The sequence below is a fragment of the Anopheles arabiensis genome, chromosome 2 (genome assembly GCF_016920715.1).
Source record: "Anopheles arabiensis isolate DONGOLA chromosome 2, AaraD3, whole genome shotgun sequence".
NCBI lineage: Eukaryota > Metazoa > Arthropoda > Insecta > Diptera > Culicidae > Anopheles > Anopheles arabiensis.
The window spans coordinates 102,064,193-102,085,638 of NC_053517.1; the positions used below are offsets into that span (position 1 = coordinate 102,064,193).

Here is a 21,446-nt window from a genome sequence, read left to right on the forward strand (position 1 = left end):
CACATTGGCAGAAACTTAGCAATACATCGACCAACGAACGTACACACAGAATGCTGTTAGTTCACAAGTTCATAGCGAAGTTCGCAAACACAAAACCAAACACTTTTGTAAGAAAAATAGGGTAATATTGCAATAAATAGAGATAGAGAGAATGAGAGAAAAAGGGAAGAAAAAACCGCTTGAAAGCAGGCACACATATACGCACACACGCATACACAAACACGTACAAAACAACACAGCAGAGTAGCAGCAGAGTGTAACAAACAACACGGAAGAAATAACACAGAAACAGGCAAACAAATGTAGCAAACAGGAGGAAAATATTTAAGAATGTTTTTCACTGATTGGTTGTGGCGAGTAAGAGTAAGAGGTTAATAAGGTAACACACGAACCGATTTGAAAAAATTCTTTCGAGCACTTTCCAACGAGTTTCTGTTCATCTTCGAACCAGCGAGGCTCTTATTAGCTTCACACCGTTCAAGGGGACTATGCGCATATAACGTTTGTTTTGCTCTTTTTTTTTGTTTGTTTTCTTCAAATCACTCGCGCAAAACAAAAACCAAAAAAAAAAAACAGAGACACACGCGATTTGAGCTGGGCAATCGAACACAAAACTTGCAGTTTAATTCACTTCAAATTCACAAAAAAGACTTAATTGCGTGATTAGTGGTTCTCGGTCAAGAAATTTGAGGATATTATTACACAAACAGGCACACACTCACACAAATAAAGCACTTTTACATCCGTAAACCGTGTAGTTGGCAATCGTTTTGCATCCATTAACGCTTCTCAAAAAGGGAAATCATCTACAATTAGTCTGTTCTCTTGTTTGGGACGATGAATTTACGCCACTTGCCACATTCGCCAGTAAGATAAGAAAGACTGTTTGAAGGCCTGTGGGCTCTGCCGTGTGAGTGCGCGGAATGTGTCCGCCTCCAGGCACAGCTCAACAACAAAGGGGAGGGGGGGGGATGAAATTCCACCCGCCGCGGCTATCTCGCCCAATCATCTTTCAATTACACGCCATTACGAAGCGTTTAAATGCTTTTCGGGACATTCAATCAACCGGGGGGCAAACGTTCGGGGCCTTATCTTATCGTAGCCACCAAAACCCACCAACACACGCAAGCGGGGAAGAACCGTGATTGCGTGCGTACAAAAAATAGGTAAAAAAACACACACACTAAAACACGCTTTGAACATTCGTAAAACGAAGAAAATGTGTGGAATTTTGATCACGCCATCACCGGTGCCAATGTTTCGTTCGCTTCCAAGATACCAAACCTTTGAGGAGAGTCATCCCCATCACCTTCAATGTGAAGGTTCACTCACGGGCAATGTGTTGTGATAAGGAAAAAAAAAGCTCATAATTTGGGAATGTGTACGATTTTTTGTTGCTGCTGCTTTTAATAATCGACAACAAAGATAAATGAAAACAAAAACTCGCGGATGTAACAAAAAAAACCCCTGAAATTCTGTCTGTCGGTGTGTGTGTGTCGGCCGCCGGTTATTAGCAAACAACAACACAACAGCGTGTGCGGTGACGCGCGTACGCTGCGAGACCGACGCATTCTCCGACTCTCTTATGCTGTTGCATGCCCTTCGCGCTCGCTCTCCCCTCCCCCCGCCTGTCAAAGATGATAACTGCGACGTGACGCGAAATAGAACAGGCAGCAGCAGAAGAAGAGGAAACCACTATTTCACACACATGGGGTAGCAAGCTGGGGGTCGAAAATGGGGGTCGAAAATGCTAGACGACGGCGGCGACTACTACGATGGAACGGACTACACCGGGACACGGGGTTGCTTGATTTTAGCATCTATTTCTCTCGCCCTCTCGCACTCTCAAACAAACACTCTCTTTGTGCTTCTTTTTTTGCATGCTTGTCACGCTTTGGTGGGTTGAACACAAATCGTTCATGCGTACGTTCATGGCGAGACAGTGAATGGGTGTGTGTGTGTGATGCTGCTAGCCAGACATAATTTTGGACTGAAAGGGGGAAATAAAAAAAAACACGCACACACACACAAGATGCGGTAATAACAATGGTTCTAAATGTCAATCCCTCCAGACAGCAACACACTCACTGGCAACTCTAATCTGTCGAAACTAACTACCGGAAGGTGTGAGAACCACCCCTTTCTCTCTCCCTCTCATACGCGATACGCGTCACACGGGCAGCAGTGGGGCCACAACACAAAACATTACATCCGCATGCAACAACGATTGTTCGAGATGGAAGAGTGCAAGCGAGAGAGCGCGACAGAGGGTGATAGGTAAGAAAACGCTAGAAGAAATTCTTCGGTCTTCACGCTTTTTTCGATGAATAAAAATTAAAACACACACGCACGCACACACGTACACTGCTGCCGGGTGGGGGGGGGGCACTTTGGGCACGGTTTTTGAGGGCTTTTGGGAGGTATACACGCGGAGCAAAAAGTTTGCGCGGAGAGTCTTTTTTTTACACAACACACACCACGCGGGCAGCGTCGTCACTGCTGCTGCTGCCTTTACGACGTTGCCTTTTCGCTGCACCACACGCGAGGGGGTTGAAATCGGAACTGAGCATTGCTGCGGTTCACCCTAGGGCAGTCGGTAGCCCCAAGCCCAAGCGCGAAAACCGCGTCTGTTCGCTCGGGCGGGGAGCGTGAGAGAGAGAAGGGATGCCGACTGAGAATGAGAGCCAAATAATAGAGACGGACAGAGAGAGAGAGAGAGAGAGAGAGAGAGAGAGAGAGAGAGCAATGCTTGCGGCGTGTGTGTTTGTGCGTAAAAGAGAAGGCTATGACAATGCCGGTCAGCAACAAGCGTAGAGCCAACCATTCCGCAAACAAATCAGACGAACATCTCCTTTGCGTAAGTGTGTTTGAAGCATGCATGATTTTGATGCTAATTTCTTTGATGAAACAGTTAAAAAGTTAAAGCATTTTCATTGTCTCAAATCTTTATAAAACATTTTCAAATCGCGCACCAACGCAGACGACAAGGAAATGCGCACGAAGGAAGTGTGTTGTGAGCAAACAGATGCCGAGATCGACGCAGCCACAAAGCTCATAATGGATTTGCTGCCGCTGTTTGAAGCGATGACCACGACGACGAGGCATTGCAGACTGTGTCTCCCCACAAACACACACACACATGCAAACCTGCCCAAGATTACGCATGAAGGGTACTACTACTGTTGGCAAAGATCCACCTTTTGGGATGAGCTTTGAGATCAGTTTTTTTCTTTTATTTTGCTTGAACAAACACAGCGCCCGCACGTTTGACGGTGTGTTGCCAACAGAAGAGCTCTTGCGAAGGCACAGAAACAGAAAGCGGAAAGCGTTCGACCTTGATAGTGTCAATATGACGTAGGATGCCGGCAGTGAGCGCACTGTGATTCTAGTTGGATTTCGCAAAGCTGGATTTGAACCACTTCCAATTTGGATTTCGAAACGAAAGCTTGCATGATATTTCACAACATGTAAAGGAGATTCTTGTTAGACAAGATGAAACGTGTTATTGATGTGAACGAAGCAAATGTACGTAGCAAAAAAAGGGGCAAATCCGGCAGGCACCGGTACGCGACCCGTTGCGTGTAATGTGGTGCTGAGGCACGTTGGCGTAGGACGACGGCGAAAGAATCGGCATCGAATAAAACCTGTTCGCACACCCACTTGGGAAGGGAGGCGAGAACGCCACTGTGCACCCCAGAGAGACGCTAAGGGAAGATCACTGGCAGCACTGTAAAGAAGAAGCTGAAATAGTTTTTCGTGACTTTTTGAAGAATTCTTCATACGTTTCTGGTGAGTACCTTCAGAGTTCCGGTTACATCAATGTTACAGCAAACCGACAAAGACCCATTATACTAACAGCATGGTAAATGGGGAGGATGGTATGTGTTTGTTATGTTTACGCGTTGCCGCAAAACCGGTGAAATACGCATACTTTTGTTTGGTGCTGGTAACACTTCTCATTCGCAAAACATCGCCCCACAAATCATTGGGAGAGCGTTTAAGAGAGCGAAACAGAGTAATAAAGGCGCGAGTGCGCGCAAGAGAGAGCGAGAGTGAGAGAGAGAGACAGAGAGAGCATGTTCATTTACTCTTTCTTGCCCTTTAACGCGAGAATGAGCACTACACGATTCAACGGCATCACATGAACGATACACCGGCAAAATGCAAGAAAAAAGAATCTTTTTTGTTTGAAAAATAAAAGCAGAACTCAGTCTCAGTATAACATTTTATACGATTCATCCGAAAAACACTCTCGTTCTTCGTCACGTCAAACAAGCGCGTTAAGGTTCATCATTATTCTGCTTTGGATTTGTGTGTTCAAGGGAGAGAATTGAACTATGGAGCGCTCGAACATCCCCGCAAACAACGGGTGCCATGACGCTACCACATGCTCCATGCTTGCAGTATTCGCGTTAGAAGCATACAAGGGTACAGATGCCTACAAGCGATAGATGCGTATGTTTGCCGGCCGGAATAGAGAGCCTCAGTGAGTGGTACTGATCAGGGTACTAATATCAGTGCAGTAGCAACAGATTCTTACGCGGATTCAATAATACCAGCCATTAGGAGGGATAGTATCAACACAACGAATCTTCCGAAGAACGCTTTCAACGTTAGATCAGAGGTTTGAACCATCAGATAGCTTCGTGACGTGCACCGTTTGACAAAAGACTTAACGCTGCCACCTGCTCTATTCTATCGGAGCTCTTCTCCGGCATGAACAAGCGTACACATTTCTAACAACCTGAATTGATGTCGGGTTGATGTGTGTTTCTTTTCGTTTGCAATAAAATTGTGTTACAAGACTGAGTGCCCTAAGGAGCACTATGGAGTTGACAATTCAAATACACGGCTCGCTAAAACTGTAATCAAAATATCATCAAAAAAATTTAGAAGCGATCAAGGGACACATGGTCCATGCGGGACTAGAACTCATGCCTGGCATGTTGTAATGTCATACGTGGTAAAAAACCTTCTATTTCTTTTACCAATCTTGTTTTCATGATCAGTATTATACCGCGATTGTACAAAGAACCAGCCAAAAAACCACAAAAAAACTATAAAAAAGGTATTTGTTGGGCTGTTATCTATATTTCCAGAAATAAGGAACTGGTTTTGAGCTGAGCAACCAGTTCAAAAGAGCGTTCAGACAATCTTTCGTAAGAATTGCAATGGGGTACTACTACAATTCTAACGTCTCGAGAGAGAGCAAGAGCGTAGGAATCATAATTTTTCTGCATTAGAAGATAAACCGAGGTTTGAACATGCACAGGCCATGAAAAGCTCCATACCTCTTTGAGAGGCGTAAAGCCATGACGCTGCCATGTGATGCCTGATCTGTTTAAAGAAAAGCAAAGGGCAACAAAAATCATTCTAAGAAGCTGAGTAGTTCAACGTCTAATAAAATGGGAAAAATGAAGACTCCATCTTCCAGGAGCGGCGACACACGTTCAGCTAACACACTCCTCCTGTCTAACGCCATCACGCTACCATTTGCCCTATTCACGTGGAGCTCACGCCCGACGCAAACAAGCGTACACACTCCTACCAGCGTTAGATCAGCAGGCGTGTTTCGTTCGTTCACTTTTCCGCTTACCTTTCTGTTGGGATAGAAGAATTGCGACCGCAGGACCGAGATCGGTGTTGTTGGCTGGTGATTGATGCCCATGATGCTGAACAATCTTTGCGCTTTTTTATCTCTTGCTTTCAAACTCACTCGCTATTACTTTTTTCGCCTACTTGCACGCACATTGAACACAACGGGCACTCGGTGTGAGAATAACTATTGCTAATAATAATAATAATAATAATAAAATAAACCACTCTTCAGCTGTGGGTCCGGTATTTAGGCGACGGAAAATCGATAGGAATATCCAGGGTCTTTTATTGATGGGATGGTAATTGTTTCTTATCCTTCTTATTTAAAAAAGAAATGTAATGCCACTAAAACTTTGGTTTGTGTGTTGGTCGTGTCGCTCTGTTGCTTCTGCTCACTGGTTTCGGTGCCGTTTTGCATTTGGTAAGCGCTGCACCGATGCACCATTTCTTACACACACACACACCCTTTTATGACCACGGGACACGGCATGACAAACGCTACCTCCGGGTGTGTCCCGGGGGCGTGTGGTTGTAAAAAAAAAGGGCACGGGCACAATTATTATTAGCCTTCAGGAAGTCGGTCGCCAGATAAGCTACACCGGAGACAACAGACCCGTGGAGGACGGGCGCCCTGGCGGGTAGTAGAATTGTGTGTCGCCACGGCCGGTTGTGTGACTCCCTTGCGTTAAATAAAAATTAAAACCCAAACCTGGTACCGGATTGTCTTTCGTTGAGACACAGCAAAACAAAAGTGATGAAACAACAACACCCAACCAAACAACCGAACCGGGTTCCGGAGAATGATGAAACCAAATGGCAAATGGTGTGGCACATCACAGCACCATCAAACGATGTATTGCCATAAAAATTAGGTAAAAAGCCTGTCTCCCGCATGTGGCACAAGCAGAAATCGAAAATTCCATTCCTAATCACACATTCCCGCGCACAAAAACCCGCTGATGCTTAGATGGTTGGTGCGCGAACACGCCTTCACGTGCTATTTCTCTTCTGTTGCGTGTGCCGCTGCTCAAGTGCCAAAACATGCGTGTGCGTCAGAGCGATTCGAATTCACACACAAAATTGGGAGAGGAAGGAAAGCGTTCGGGAAATAAAACACACCTAAACCAAGCTTCCATTCCTTTCCCGTCAGTTGCAGCATTTTCCCCTTTTTCATGTGTTTGTGGGCAATGGGCAAGCAAACACAGTCACAATGGCTTGGATTTGGGAACACAATTTTAGATTCGAACGCACAATCTAGCAGCCGTTAGAGTGTTTTGGAATGGGATGGTTGTTTTCTTCCCATGCGCACTTCAGTTCCCACGCGATGGGAGAGCGAAACAGCATCAAAACTAAACACACACACGACGCGCGTTCGTTTAGCGAAACCACAGGAGGCGGTGCAGGCTTAACGTAAACATGGAAAAGTTGTTCCTCACACAAGTCTTTGCGATTCTTTTTTCCATCTGCCAAACTGGTGAAAGTTAAAAGGACAAAAAAAAAACAAGTTTGTTTACAAACCACCGCGCGCCTGTTCTAGGGCGTGAGAGTTGTTTGTGCGGCGTGTGGACAGTTTTTATGGGTGAATGGGAATTTAGGAAAATTCCGAACATGCTCAATACGATTTTACGAGACCGCTTAAAGTGCACAGAAGAATGTGGGGTTCAGGCATTTTATTAGTCACACACCTACACTCCTTTTGTGGAATGTACACACCGGACATTCGCAAACATCAAAACAGATCGTTCTACGAATTATTAAACATTATTTTCATCACTGCCATACGATCTTTTCACTGCCAAACCCTGTCAAAGCCTTTCACCCCCGTTGCACTGGAAACACTGGGCGAGTCCTCTTCCTCCTGCCTCTTTGAATCTATTAATTACAAACATTGAAAGCGACAACAACGACAAAAGGGTCGTAAGGGAGACGACGCTGCCGGTTGTGCAATGAACGGAAACGACACAACATGCTTGTGACGTAAGAGCCGGCCGGCCGTCCAGTGCGGGAAAGGCAGATAACCTCATCAAACCGGGACCGGCGGTCCGAGACAGCAGCAACAGGAGGAGAGGAGAGCAACAGCAACACGAAACATTAGTTTGTTGTCGGTAGATGGTGTTAGTGCTGCTACTGTTGGCAGTGTATGAACATCGAATTTGCATCCCTTAAATTGAAACGGATCCACAGCAAGCGGCCCCACCAACACACTCGAGAGTCCTTCCAATTGACACAGGCGCGCGCACCACACACTTGAGCCGCAGGCTGGAAATTCCAACCATAGAAATCCAACTGGAAGGGGGACGATCATCCGCGACGATGATCATCACCAACACATGATGAATCACACACCGATTTGCACAAACGCACACACACACACACGCGCGCACACAAACCAAAGGGAAAACTGTAATGTTGGGCGCCGCCACGCCTCGGGTTGGAGGGGTGATCACGATCATATGCCAACAAGACGGCGACGGCACGTACAACACACGCGCGCATCCCAGCTTCCCACCAGCTCGGGTTTAAAGTAACAAAAACGCACACACAAACGCACAAAGTGATCACTAAAACTGAGGTGAAAGGAGATGCTTTCTTTTTTTTTAATGTGGAGAAAGGACCACCGCAGGACACAATCTGCTCCACTAAACTGATGTGAATGCGCACTTTCACTTGCAATAATTTCACACACACACACAACAACCTGCAATGGTTTGATATGTTTGCTACTCCGCGCGTACCTTTCTGCTTTCTGCTTTGCGCGTCCGCATCGGGCGGTTCTCGGTGAGTGTCTGAGCTCGCGGCGTCGCTCGACCGCTCGTATTATCAAACCGGTGCGGGCCGGTACGCGTGAGTGTGAGCGAGCGCGTGCTCGTTCTTTCCCGTTCGCACCACCGGGAATGGGTCGCCTATTCGCTCGTACACGTGCTCTCTCTCTCTCTTTGCTGTGGGAGAGTATGAAGCCCAGCGAGAGAGACAGCGTGAGAGGCGCTCATTAGAGAAGTGGAACACCGCGCGGTTTACAAGCAAAAGGGCAGCAGCACACGTTTGAAAAGGAACAGTGTAGTGTGCGTGTGTGTGTGTGGAGGTGAAGTAAAACACCACAACAAGAACCTTACTACACGTGGGCCCCCGGGTTGATAACGGATTGGTTGCGATTTTTAACGATCTTTGCCATTATCGTGCTAGATCAAACAAGTGTGAGGCGCTTGGGAAACGGAAATCATATAATTTTTAATAGTGTAAGGGCAAACATCCTTTCCGTTCCCTTTTTTTTTCGTTGGTGGGATCGAATTCCAGATCGAAAAAAGCAAGGTTTAAACAAGGTCAAGTGGTTGGACTTTGGTTCCTGTCTTCAGGAAAAGTGTTTTAAAGTGAAAGAATGGGTTAGAAGTCAATAGTAATACACTTTGGACGCTTCAAACCTCAGCTTTGACCTCAGAAACCTCGAACAAAGATCTCCAGTTTTCTCTCCCACCGCGCACTCCGCTTTCGATCAGGCTTTGGATGATCGCTGCAAGTCCGGATCGATGACTCATGATGCAGCTGTTATTGGGAACTCCAAAAATAACGCACCCGAAGGACACGATGCAGAAATAGAATTCCTACTAAAAGCTCACCTATTCCAATAATATCATCTATTTGCCGAGGTGCTCCAAGCGTAGAATTACGCCAACCAGTCAGCTGTGAATGGGCATCCCTGCGACGTGCTACGTCACTGTTGGCACGATCACCACACAATCTTATCTGCTGGGACTGCTTACCTTTCCCTTATCAGCTGCTCGAGTCACACATCCATTACGTTTTGCACCAATTTATCGGTGATGTAAGCACGTTGACATTACCCGTGGCCGTGGTGTGTCATACACCCCCGTGGTGTGAGAATGTCCCGGCTTTCCCGGGAATTGCTGCACGCCGGGTGGATCGTTCTCGTTCCTCGGTTGGGGTTTGGAAGTGTGCCGAACTTTGGCCACGGTCACAGTGTTTCATGTACTCTTCCGGCCCCCGGTGGCTCACACACTCATACACGAGACTTCTGTTGTATACAAACGCACGCGCTGGGTTAGTCATGCTTGTGGGCCAAAAGCAGCATAGTATTTTTGGAGAGCGCACACGGACATGTTATCTGGTATTTGGATCTCCGCCTCTTTTTGGAAGATTCGTCCAAAGCGTACGGCAAACAGCAGCCAGCATGATGGAAGCTGCCGAACCTACTGTCCAGTGAGCACAGCAGCAGAAGGACCTAACCTTTCGAGAGACTTCGTACAAGAAGTCAAAAGGCAACAAGTTGGTGGCAACGCGCAATACACTTCGGTAGGAGGCACGAATTCTTGAGCGATGTTTCACCTCTTGGGGTAACACAAGGGGATGATCGCAAACGTGCCCTACAGCTCAAGCCTCTAAATTACATACCGTTGGGTAAGGTGATCAGCAGGGGAAGCAATGGTAGTAGCAGTAGCAAAGAGAGAGAGAGAGAGATGGAAGCACAAAACAACATGATCAAACAAAGCGGATTGATGATTAATTCAAAATGAATTTGGTCCACGACGGAATGTTTTGGTGTATCGTTTTACTTCGCCAATGACACGGGGAAGGCTTTATTTTACCGTTGGTGAGGCGAAGTCCAATGGAAAGCGTAAAACTGTACTGATATTGCCCTTCCTTTGACCTTCTTTTCCTGTACCAATAACAAAGTTTCGACGTATTTGCAGACATTATTATAGCCTCATAATGTACACAACAAACGATAAGGGCAAATAATTAATCCAATTGTGTAGACAAATGGTTCAGTGGAGAACGGAACATCTTCTTGTCATTATTCAATTCTCCACTTCAAGCTTTACTTTCTCGCTCAAGATACGGTCACAAACTGTGCCGCTAAATCGGTCACATCCGGTGCGAGAAACTAGATGAGCGCGTTCGGTCACTTCAAGTGGCTCCCACACTTTTCCCACCGCTACTCATACTGCCTCCTGTTGCTGATTAACGCCTCAAGAGGTGTGCATTAACGCATCAAGCGACTGGCTCAAGAAAAGAAGAAGAAGAAAAAACCGCAAGCGCCCGTTGCGTCACCGGACGTCCGGTCGGTGCGCAGTTCCGGACGCGAAATACTACTGCTACAGCGGGGACGGGCGCTTCTTGGAAACCTGCCTGTTGCTTTTACTAAAGGGGTGGAAGCAACGCGCCGAGGGATAGATTGCACTTGATTAGTCAATTTTTGAAACAGACCCCGTAGTAAATAGCACACTCTTAAGGTGAGGGAACGGAGTAGGGCTTGACACGCGACACCGGCGTGATTTGGCGTAAAGTTTATCGCGCACCACTGAGACATGTCGGCGAACCGGCAATTTGGGGGTGGGCTGGGGTTTTCAGGGGGTGGAGTTTGGTTTGTGATGATGATACATTCATTATGCTTTGGTTGCACCCCTTTTAAAGCAGAGAGGGCTCACCGCCCGTGTCGTTGCAACATTTACCTGGAAGCGTAAAATGAAGCATTTGTGTGTGTTTCCTTTTATTGTAGCGGAAATCAAGGTTACAAAATAAATAAATAAAAAGAGTGAAAGTGAATTGTGCGCAGAAGAATGTTTTGAGCAATCTTCCATTACAGAGCTAATTCCATTGTTCCATTGGAAATATGTTGCATAAAATAATTTACTAGATGCTACGACTTAGAAATAAGAACATTTCAGGCAAAAAACAGGCAATTTGACATCCATTTCTTCACTTGTATCCACATCAAGAACAACGCCGTCTAAAAGCCTTTTAAGAGATTCTAGCAGGAATAATAACATAACCAATAAGCCAATAGGAATCTGACCTCATACGATTTCATACGATTTTCTCAATCAGAAAGCTCAGAATCATGGATGCAGTTCGGAAAGCTTATTGCGCTTTAAATCTCACCCATGCCGCACGGTGAGCTGGCACACAAAATAAAGCTATTCAATCGACCATAAAATCATCTACTTTAGCATCTTCACCACCCACAATTCCAATATCTGGCAATTCCAATATCGATTATTTCTTTGCGGGAAACTACTTTTGTATAATTTCGCCATTTTTGCCAATCCCCGTAGACGTGTGTCGCTGGTTGGTACACTAAACGCACCATCCGGTGCCACCCACAGTCACCAGACGGGGGGGGAAGTGCTATAAAAACCATCTCTTTACAGCCGCACACATCTTCCGTGTCCGAAAGTCTCGCGAAAGTGCGATTCATTCATGAAAAAAGAGAACCCGGCCGTTTCTCACACGCTGAAGTTGAATTCAAAACACAGCATGAATCATCGCTTTTTGCAGTTCGGATAAAAGTTTGGTTTCTTCATTCAAAATTCGCTCTCTTCGCAGTTGATTAATTGCTACAGTTGGATACGATTGGATGGCGAATTGCCATCCAAACTTTCAGTAGCTTCGAAGTCTCCACCACAAACACCAGGTCAAGTCATATGAGCCGGATATAGTGAGGGATTGGAGTTGGAAGCACTGTCCAAAGTGCCACACCATGTTTCGTTTAAGTTTTCGGAACCACCCGAAACTACGTAAAAGGTGTGTGATGATAGTTTTGTGGTCATGTCTTTCTTCTCGTCTCTCTGCGTAACACCACACGTGGCTACACGGAGGCAATTAATCTGTCACGATATGGCGTGGCGACCGGAAAATAGCGTCGTGGACTTGTTGGGAGCCGTATCTCCAAAATTGGCACCCTGTTCGGCAGCCGGTTTGGTGTTCTTTTTAGATAGAGTATGCGCTCAAAGTGAGCGATGTACAGACGTCATCAATTACTTTCGCTCGACACGTTGAGACACGTTTGGTGGAAACTAGTTTATCGCTGAATTTGGGGCGACTCAAATACCGTTGACAGGGTGCAAATTGGAGATATTGAATGGTAAAAGGCAACGATTAATTGGGATATAAGGGGATATGATATGTATCTTTTGCGTAGTTAAATATCATACGTTATTCACCGAATCACCCAAAATCCCAAACCATCTTCTAGCACAAAACAATGAAACAAATTTAAAGTATTTTTCAAATAAACCATGCTCCAAAACAGTGCAAGAGCTCTAGTCTTTAGCTGGTATTCCCCAGGTCCCCAAAAAAACAACAACGCACAAACTGCACACAGTTGTTGTATCTCCCATTGGACGGATCATTGGTTCAACGTTCTTCGTAAGCTGGGGATTTCCCAGCCTTCGTCTCTCCCTTTCTCTCTCTCTCTCTCTCTCTCTCTATTTGCCTTCAATTGTCACAGATCCTGCGCTGCAAATGGGGAGTACGATCGACGCAACAGAGCTGCCTGATGAATACAAACGAGCTTCTGCAACTCCACCACCGATCGTGTAGTGGTAACGCTCTGCGTGCAGTATAAAAATAGAATAACTAGATAAAACGAAGTCCCTGGTTGGGGAGAGGGCGCGAGCCGCGGTATTTCCCGATCGTGTTATGAATAATCGTCCAGACAGACGTCAAAGCACTCCAGATGGGGGTGACGCTGGAACAAATAAGGGCGGTAGAATCAACATAAACGGGCGCACTGACTAGTACCTTCTTCTATTGACTTGTGGGGTGTGTTGGCATGTGAATTTTCCGGGCTGCTGATAGTGATAAAAACACACACACAGCTCCCAGTGACAACAAACGAACACCAAACAATCGAATCAGTCACCCTGGGTATGGGCGTTCTCGAGAGAGAGAGAGAGAGTGGTGATTGATGATGATTGAAATACATTTTACTGTGGGAATGATAGGCGGGCGAGATAGGCATGCATGATAAAGGCAGCTGGCAGCCCAATTCATGAATGAGTCGGTACATTCCTGGAGGTATGACATGTAAATTCAAGAAGTTTCCTTCCAATCTTCTTCCCGTAGCTTGAAGATGCAAGAAATTGATGCTTCAACCCATGCGACGCTGTGCGACGAACCCGTCTTCAACCCAAAGAAAACCACTACCACCTACCTTCCTTGGCAGCGTCATCCGTGGGACATCGCGAAACGCACCCTCGGATGCACGGCGCAGCTTGAACCGATTTACCAAACCACCAGCGCCACAGCCACCACCCTCCATGTTCGGTGCATTCACACAACAAACAAACAAAATCACACAAACACACGCGCACGTGAACACGGTTTTAATGGCGATGGTGGTGGTAGGTTGGTTGGTTTGGTTGAGCAGTTGCCGTAACCGTTCAAGGTTAGTGCCGCCTCTCGGGATGTGTATCTCCGGAACCTTGGCCAAGCGGGGTCGGACTCTACTGTGTTTGTGTTTACTTTTGCAGCACGCGGGGAGACCACAACGCACACTACGATCTACGTCTGGAGAGTGCGCGACGCGTTGTGTAATAATTCACCCTCTGTAACTGTGGTATTGAACTCGCCCGTACACTTTACACACACCGGTCACAGACGCACCCAGAGGATGTACCGAATTACTATTGGGACTAATGAGCAGAATAGTCCCGCCAATAAAAAAAAGATGGCGCCTTTTGGAAACAGTACACACTGAGGACACTGAGAAGCTACACTTGAACGAACACACACGCCCAACCCTTCTGGACACGTTCGAGACAACAATCACAGTGAACTAGATTGCAGTGCTGCCGGGGGGGACATCTCTCCATTCTTCATATCTCGCGTCGAAGTAATTATCCCCTCCACTGTACACTCCGCAACACAGAATGACAGCTGATAGATGATAAACGTCAAAACAATGAAGCAGATAACTTATGTGCCTCCCTCTCTCTCTCTCTCTGTGTTTGTGTTTGGTACTGCTACCGGGTTTTACTTGTGTATTCCTCACGGTAATGTAGCGAAGCTCGCGCCGCGTGGTCTTCCGTCGGGACGCTCAAGTGGTACTGTTGGGTACCGTCGGCAGCACTTGGATCCTTTCCCCTTTTCAGAAACTTAATATTGTTTTTTTTTGCGACTCACTCCCACGGTTTGTGCGAGCAATGCGAGCAGACCATCGGTTTTGGGGATGCTGCTGCTGCTCCGTTCCATGCCATACCCACCAACAAACAGTGCAGTGGGTTTTAACGTAAACAAAGAAGTAAACCGTGCAAGACGAGCGTGAACATGGAGTGAGAAAAAGACTCGGCCCATCCCCAGCACTTCCAGCCCCAATACCGTTTCCAACCAGTCCAGACGCGTACGGGTAATAAAGCTTTTTTTCTTCTTCTTCTGCTTATTATTTAGCACCACTAAAAACTGCCACTACCCTCCTGTCGGGGTTCAGAACGCAAAAAAAAGGTTGGTTTCGGTCCCCAGACCAGGGAAGTGAGCACAAACTTTCACACCGGTTTACCGTAAAAGGGTATCATCACCAGACACCCGAGATATTCGCAATTGGAAGAATGAGGTTCGGTTTGGTGTACCAGTTGTGTCCGCTACTTTAGCTGACGGACGATTGGAAATGCTTGAGAATGCTGCTCCTTTTATGGTACAATGTATTTTAGCGAGTTCAAATTGAAGAATCAATACGGTGTCTTCAGCAGCTTTCATTATAAGGAACAGGAACTGTGTGAAGATCGAAGACTGCAACTTGAAGCAAGAATTGTGCAGCTTGTGTTAAAGTAGGTTTATGTATGGCCTACTTTAACCGAGACTGACATACATCTGGGGTTCGAATCTCGTTCTCGCAAAGCCTTCAAGGTCCTAAGACTAGCAATTCTGCTACAGGGGAGTGGTCCAATCATTCTGCAACACTTTGAAGCATCAACATCAAGAAGAAGTCATCTACTTTTATAGATTTTCTGCACAGAGATACTCTTCTACCGAAATACTTCCATCAAGAAAACTATAAAGAACATGGCCATTCTCGCTTCAGCACCTCCGAATGCCCCATACTCTCCCAGATCACCCTCTCGGTGGCCGTGTAATGTACCCATTTGTCAGCAGGGAGGTGGTACGCGGCAAGATAATCAATCGTCATAGCAGCTAATATACTGCTGCCAGCTTTGCTATCGCCGTATAGAAGGCCGATATTTGCAAATAATAATTTTCAACCATTCTTGCTTCTTGCTGGAAGAACTCCAACCGATCTCACGTACTTGAAGTACTTCAAAATCTCGCGTAGGCGTTAGTTGTGAGATGGGGGACAGAGAGGAGGGCCACAAACACAACGCACCCGCCACACCAGCACGGGCCACCAATGTCTCTCTCTCTCTCTCTCTGTCACGTTGTTTGAGTGCGACTGGCATTACAGTCTGTAAATAGCCGGGCCCAGCCCGACGAGAGCCAGAGGCGCCAACCCCTTTGGTCGGGGGTGTACTTGTTATAGCTTTATTGCGGGGACTCTGTCTCAGCTGCATCACAGACACACCAGACCAGACCTAAAGTTGAACAATATTGCGGTTTCTCAAACCGTGTGGTTGTCTATTAACCATCAACAGCACGGGCAAGACACATTAAGCGCTGCAGCATGATTAAAGTACATTAGCCCGTAAATAGGACCCAAGTTGCGTTAGGTGCGATAGGCTAAACAAGGAGAGAAACCGGTGGATTGAGCGGATTACGATGGATTGTCTTCAATATATTTTTATCGCTCACTCCCTTCCTTTCTGTCCCATTTTAAAGCAGAGTGCTTGGAGGTCTGTCAATCAAACACCCACTCGAAGCAGGGTGGTGGGTGAAGAGGGCTCAACAATAATGAACCGACCCGACGCAAGGGGCTTACCAACTTCATCAAACACCCAACACTTGCATTGCAAACTGCACAGTTGCAGTTGCCTCACGACTTCCCCTTCTGGTGCCTCGAGACGCACCACGGTAAGGGGCATCCATAGGGAAGTGGAGAGGGGGGGGGGGCATAGTCAAACAAACAAAAAAACCGCCCTCTACGCTCGGAATGACTAAAAATAGCACGGTCACGTTTTACGAGCATCGCAAAACCGTTGCCAACTACTCGTCCGAGAAAGAGAGCGAAACGGAGAGCAAACAGGAAATGAGGTGCATTTTTGTTCGCGCCCTGCTGTGTTGCATGGCGTTGGGTTCTTCACTTGTATTGTATTCTCTTGCGTACAGGAAAGGGGGGGATTCGTGTCGCGGGCTCGTCCATTTATCGGTCGCCATCCATCCTGGGGAATGAAGATGAGCCAATTGCACGCAAAGTGTGTGTGAGTTTGTATGAATGTATGATCACAATTGATTTGTTTTATGATGCCTGTTTGTTTCTGATCTGTCTCGCTTCTTTCTGCTCCTTGCCATTCACGGATTAGTTGTTTTGTTTGCTCTTTTTGCTCTTTTGTTTTATGCACAATCGGCGGCCGCGCGCGCTCGATCGCGGCGCGTTGTAATTCATCGGCGTGTGTGCAGTCGCATGCGTATCGATCACGTGTGTGTCAGCATGATGAAGGTGGAGGTCTCCCAGAGCGTACACGCCATCCCAGCCAACAAAGCTACCGAGGCAAAGTGGTGGTGGTTTGGTTAACAACAATGACCGCAAAAAAGGCAGAAAGACCGTAGGCTTGTGTTCTTAAATTAAGTAATGTATAGGGGATGGCGGGGCCAAAGTGGACCCCTTTTCGATCAAGTCAATGGGACTTGAAGGGTTAAAGTATAATCTTTTCAGTTAGAAAATCAGAGATATATTGATGAGGATTGGATAGAAATATAATTTAATGGTCCTCTAATAGCTTCAATTTATGTATCATAAATAGTTAGACATTTTTGGCTAAATTTTTGTGAAGAAAGTAAGGAATTTGCTGTAGCTTTTTACAAAAACTAACCAAAAATGTGGTAACTTTGCGGTCGAATGATTTAAATTCTATGACAAAGGTTCGATAAAAAAGAGCCATAAATCAAGCATCAAGATATATACAAGTTCTATGAAATATATGGATAGCAAAAAGCCGACGGATCGCAATTTGCCGATCACAAGGCTATGGTGATTGTATTTATCCAGCGAATGGCTCGGGAACGGACGGCCATAGGAGTGCATGCAGCATTCTTTCATACAAGAGCATTTGCATGTTAGAAATTTGAGAGGAATTTCAACTTACAAGACGCCATTTGACGAAGCTAATGCGCTAAGCGCTGCTATTGGGAACCAATTTGGCCCCCGCAATTCACTGTCTGGCAATGCTCGAATAATTTTAAAATATACGATAAGCTTAGAATAATGTAAAAATACTGTTATTTAGAGTTAAAAGTTAAAAAAAAACTATCCATGAACATCCTTTCCATACCCATATTGTCCCTTATGCCCTTACTTCAAATAATAAGCAAACGATAGAGTACGATCACTTCCGATCATTGAATACTGTTCTAAAAAATAATTAGCAAAACGCTCAAGTACGATCATTTCCGATCATTGCTCACTACTTTTAAACAAATAATTGCAACCGTTCAGGCTTTTTTACGATGCACTTTGGCTAATACGCGACCCGCTTACGCGCTTTGCAGCAGCTTAAAGGCATTAGCGTTGCGCTGCTATTTCGCTGAAGGTTAGTTAGTTGCACACTGCCCCAGCGTACACTTTAATCAAACGTCAAACGTCCACACTAGCGCAGATAAGTGTAGTTGCATATGCATTCGGTCGTAAAAAATCATTCCGAGTCACTTCGGCGCTCTGTCCATTTCCAATTAAAGCCCTTAAGGGCAGCGTTTAGCACAAGAAGGCGAAGAAGAAAAACAAGGGTACACTACCCTGCATTTTTGCCAACCGCTAACAGCGCTTTATGGCCATCATTTGCCACGCACTAAGCAAACACACCGACTCCCTTATATGGGCAGTGCGAACTTTTGTCCTGTGCCGGTCTGCGAAGAAAATGATACGCCATTTTGCTAACGAAATTAGGCCTAATTTCCATGCCCTATGCTTCAACAAAAAAGGGGTGGCTAATTATCGGAACGGGCCCCGAGTGGCCCCGTTCGCACGCACCGGTTGATCGTGAAAAGAGATAAAATGATCGACCGTGCATCGATTAGGTGGGGGGATGAGGGGCAACCTTCCCCCGCGCGACAGTCGTGACGTGCCGCGACCTCCAAAAGTGCTGGGTGAAGGGGGCGGAGTGCGCGGAGGTCACCGGGTGGCAATTATTTGCACATTTAGAGCGCGCGGGGCGGCGATGGAGAAATTATGTAAATAGTAATTAAAGTGCAATTACTGGTCGACCAGGGCTGGCAGCTGGGCATGCTCTCCTCACCGGAAGCTGTGTTAGGAGTTTTGACATTCTGAGTTTTTGTATCGTTTGGCACACGGCTGTTGTACGTACCTCGGATGGGAAGGGTGAGATGGTGCCCGAATGATGATGGAGCCCGGGACTGAAGCGCATCAGGCGAGAGATGGAGGATCCGTTGCTTCCCTGGCTGGAGGCCGTTCCGGGGCTAGTCGCTTCCAGTAGCTGCGTCATGATGATCGGTGAGTGGTCTGGTGAGGGAAGAGAAAGGGCCAAAGGGATCTTTATGAAGTGTCAACATTGAAAAGGAAGAATTTAAGGTGATCAAAGGGACTAAGAGTAATTTAATCCATTTCGAAATAATAATGATCAGTATTGATCGAAATTTCATGATGTTCTCCAGTTTCCTCAATCTTTTAGTGTTATAACATTACAACATATAACATCAACCATAACATTATACATTTGGGAACATTTTTTTGGGAGTACCGACTATTTCGTAGCATGATCGTAGCAAAAGTGGTAATTATGATTTAGAAGACTAACAAGGTTCCAGTAAGCCACGAACATTGGAGAACGGACAACCAGGAGCGATATTACATGAAGATGGGAACGAGCAATGGGAATGTCTCGAAAGATGTGAAAATGAGTCCCAAACATGAATTGAAGCCGAGAGATGACGAACTTCATTGGTTCGACTCCAGCGAGCAACTGCTCCAACGGCATATTAGCGATTATACAAAAACATTTGTGACTTTCCAAGTGACATTTGCTCGAAATTGTTTTTCCATATCTGCTCGATTAGTACTCGATACGCCTGAAATTGTGGATTTGTGTGTGATAAAGTGTGTTGAAAGCGCTAAGATTTGGTGTGTTCGTAAATTAGACTTTCTTCTATCGATGGATGATGCTGTCGAGCTCATTTTACATTCATAGCTTTGGTATTTGATGAACAACAAAAGCAAATTTTGTGTGAGGTTATTTTCTAAAAAATCGATATTATTTCAGTATAAAATTGCTTCATGACCAACTATAACGATAGGAAACATTATTTCCGATCGAATCTAGAAGAAAGCAACGAAAAAACCGCATCACAGTTGATTTTACTGGACTTTTTCCAAATTCCCTTAAACTGGTGCAGTTTAAGGGAAGTTTAAGGCTCCAGTTTAAGGGAATTTGCTCGAATTCCCGATTATTCGTGCTCGAAAATGTCAGTTGGGTTGTCTCCGGATGACTACGGACGGCTCCAACTCCGGATGCCTCCGACCGACTTCGAATGAATCCGGATGACTACGGAACAACTCCAAACGACCCTGGACGACTAAGGGCGGCTCCGAAGGATTCCGACTTCGGCCGACTACAACTCCGGGCGACTCCAGACTAGTGATGGGTAAAGTTGGCATAAATCCAGAACTCAACTCCGATTCGAATCTAATAATTTTGGAATCAACTCCGATAACAAGCACATTGCATCAGACTTTGGTCAACTCCGATCAACTCTGGACGACTCCGAATTACTACGACCCGGATGACTACAACTACGGACGACTGCGGAGGGAACTAGTAGCTCCTATTTTTCCGGAGTCGGAATTGGACTAACAATAGTCGGAGTCGAATCGGAGTTGTGAGAGCGCTTCAGAGAGCACATCACTACTCCGGCCAACTCCAACGCCGGGTGACTTTGGACGACTCCGAACAACTCCAGACGACTCCAGACAATTCCGAATGGCTCCGAATAATGCTGGGGGGGACCTACCATCTTGAGTCACTTCGGATATGTTCGGAGTTGGATCGGAGTCGACGCAGGATTTTTGCCAACTTTACCGATCACTACCGGCACATGTAGAAGTTGGTACGTTTTGATGAATTAACTAGCCATTTTTGTACTTTTTCCAAGTTAATTAACCTGTTTCTTAGTATATGTTGTTATAGCATTAATATATTTACTATTCAAGATATTAATTGACCTGACGCTCAGCTCTAAACTCGACATTTAAATATTAATACCTGTAAAAAGCTCTACTTACAAGAAAGAGAGCCTTCTTCATTCCAATTGCTTCCAAAAGGTGTCAAGAGCAATCGAAGATGACTTTTTAAAAGCGCATGATCGTAAAACATGGCATAATTTGATCACCCATTAGCTTCAACCTTCAAACCGCCTTCATGTATGACGTTTGAAACCAATGCTGAACAGCATGGGGAATCCCTGATCGTGACGAATACAGTTTTGAACAGTTGTAGGCCCTATTTGTACTATAGAAAATGCATTCCCTTATCAACCTCTGACCCAATGTATGCACTCACCCGGGCTCAGCTGCAGCATCGGTGACTCGAGCGTATCAAACTCCGGGAAAGCGCCATGATGATGATGGTGATGGAACTCGTTCAGATGCGGATTGCTGGCGGCCGCAAACGCGGGCAACTGCCCGCCGAGCACGGGAGCTGTGACCGCCTGCCTGCACCCCGCCGATCCATCCGACGAGCCCGACGAGCCGGAAGAACAACCGCTCGAAAAGGACGCCCTCGGTGCGGGTATGGACAGTTTCAGCGGGGACTGTTGCCGTTTCCCCGGCGGCAGTTCGGAGTTTCGCCGCACGATCGGTGGCGGTGGCAGCATCGTACCGTTCGGTGGTTCCGTTGGCGAAAGGAAGTTGTTGTTGCCACCGTCGGTTAGGTGGGCGGAGAGGCGTATGTTCGAGAACGGGCTAGCCATGCTTTCGGACGGGACAGGGACAGTAC

General features: G+C 46.2%; 1 protein-coding gene across 8 annotated transcripts in view; it reads right to left on the reverse strand.

The window, feature by feature from the left end:
- The window catches only part of LOC120898536 (NAD(+) hydrolase sarm1), a 38,029-nt gene extending 16,583 nt beyond the window's left edge, over window positions 1-21,446 (reverse strand). For 2 of the 8 annotated variants that reach the window (XR_005738671.1, XR_005738672.1), the window contains exons 1-2: window positions 21,012-21,446; window positions 18,804-18,958 (exon numbers count right to left, since the gene is read on the reverse strand). Coding sequence is in view for 5 of the 8 variants with exons in the window: in XM_040304515.1 (XP_040160449.1) it covers window positions 18,804-18,958; window positions 21,012-21,420 (564 nt within the window). In the remaining 3 variants the exon portion in view is untranslated. Of the gene's footprint in view, window positions 1-3; window positions 90-392; window positions 490-5,596; window positions 5,789-8,333; window positions 8,384-13,549; window positions 13,673-18,803; window positions 18,959-21,011 lie in introns of those variants that run through there. The other 6 variants (XM_040304515.1, XM_040304517.1, XM_040304516.1 and 3 more) reach the window with 6 other exon arrangements.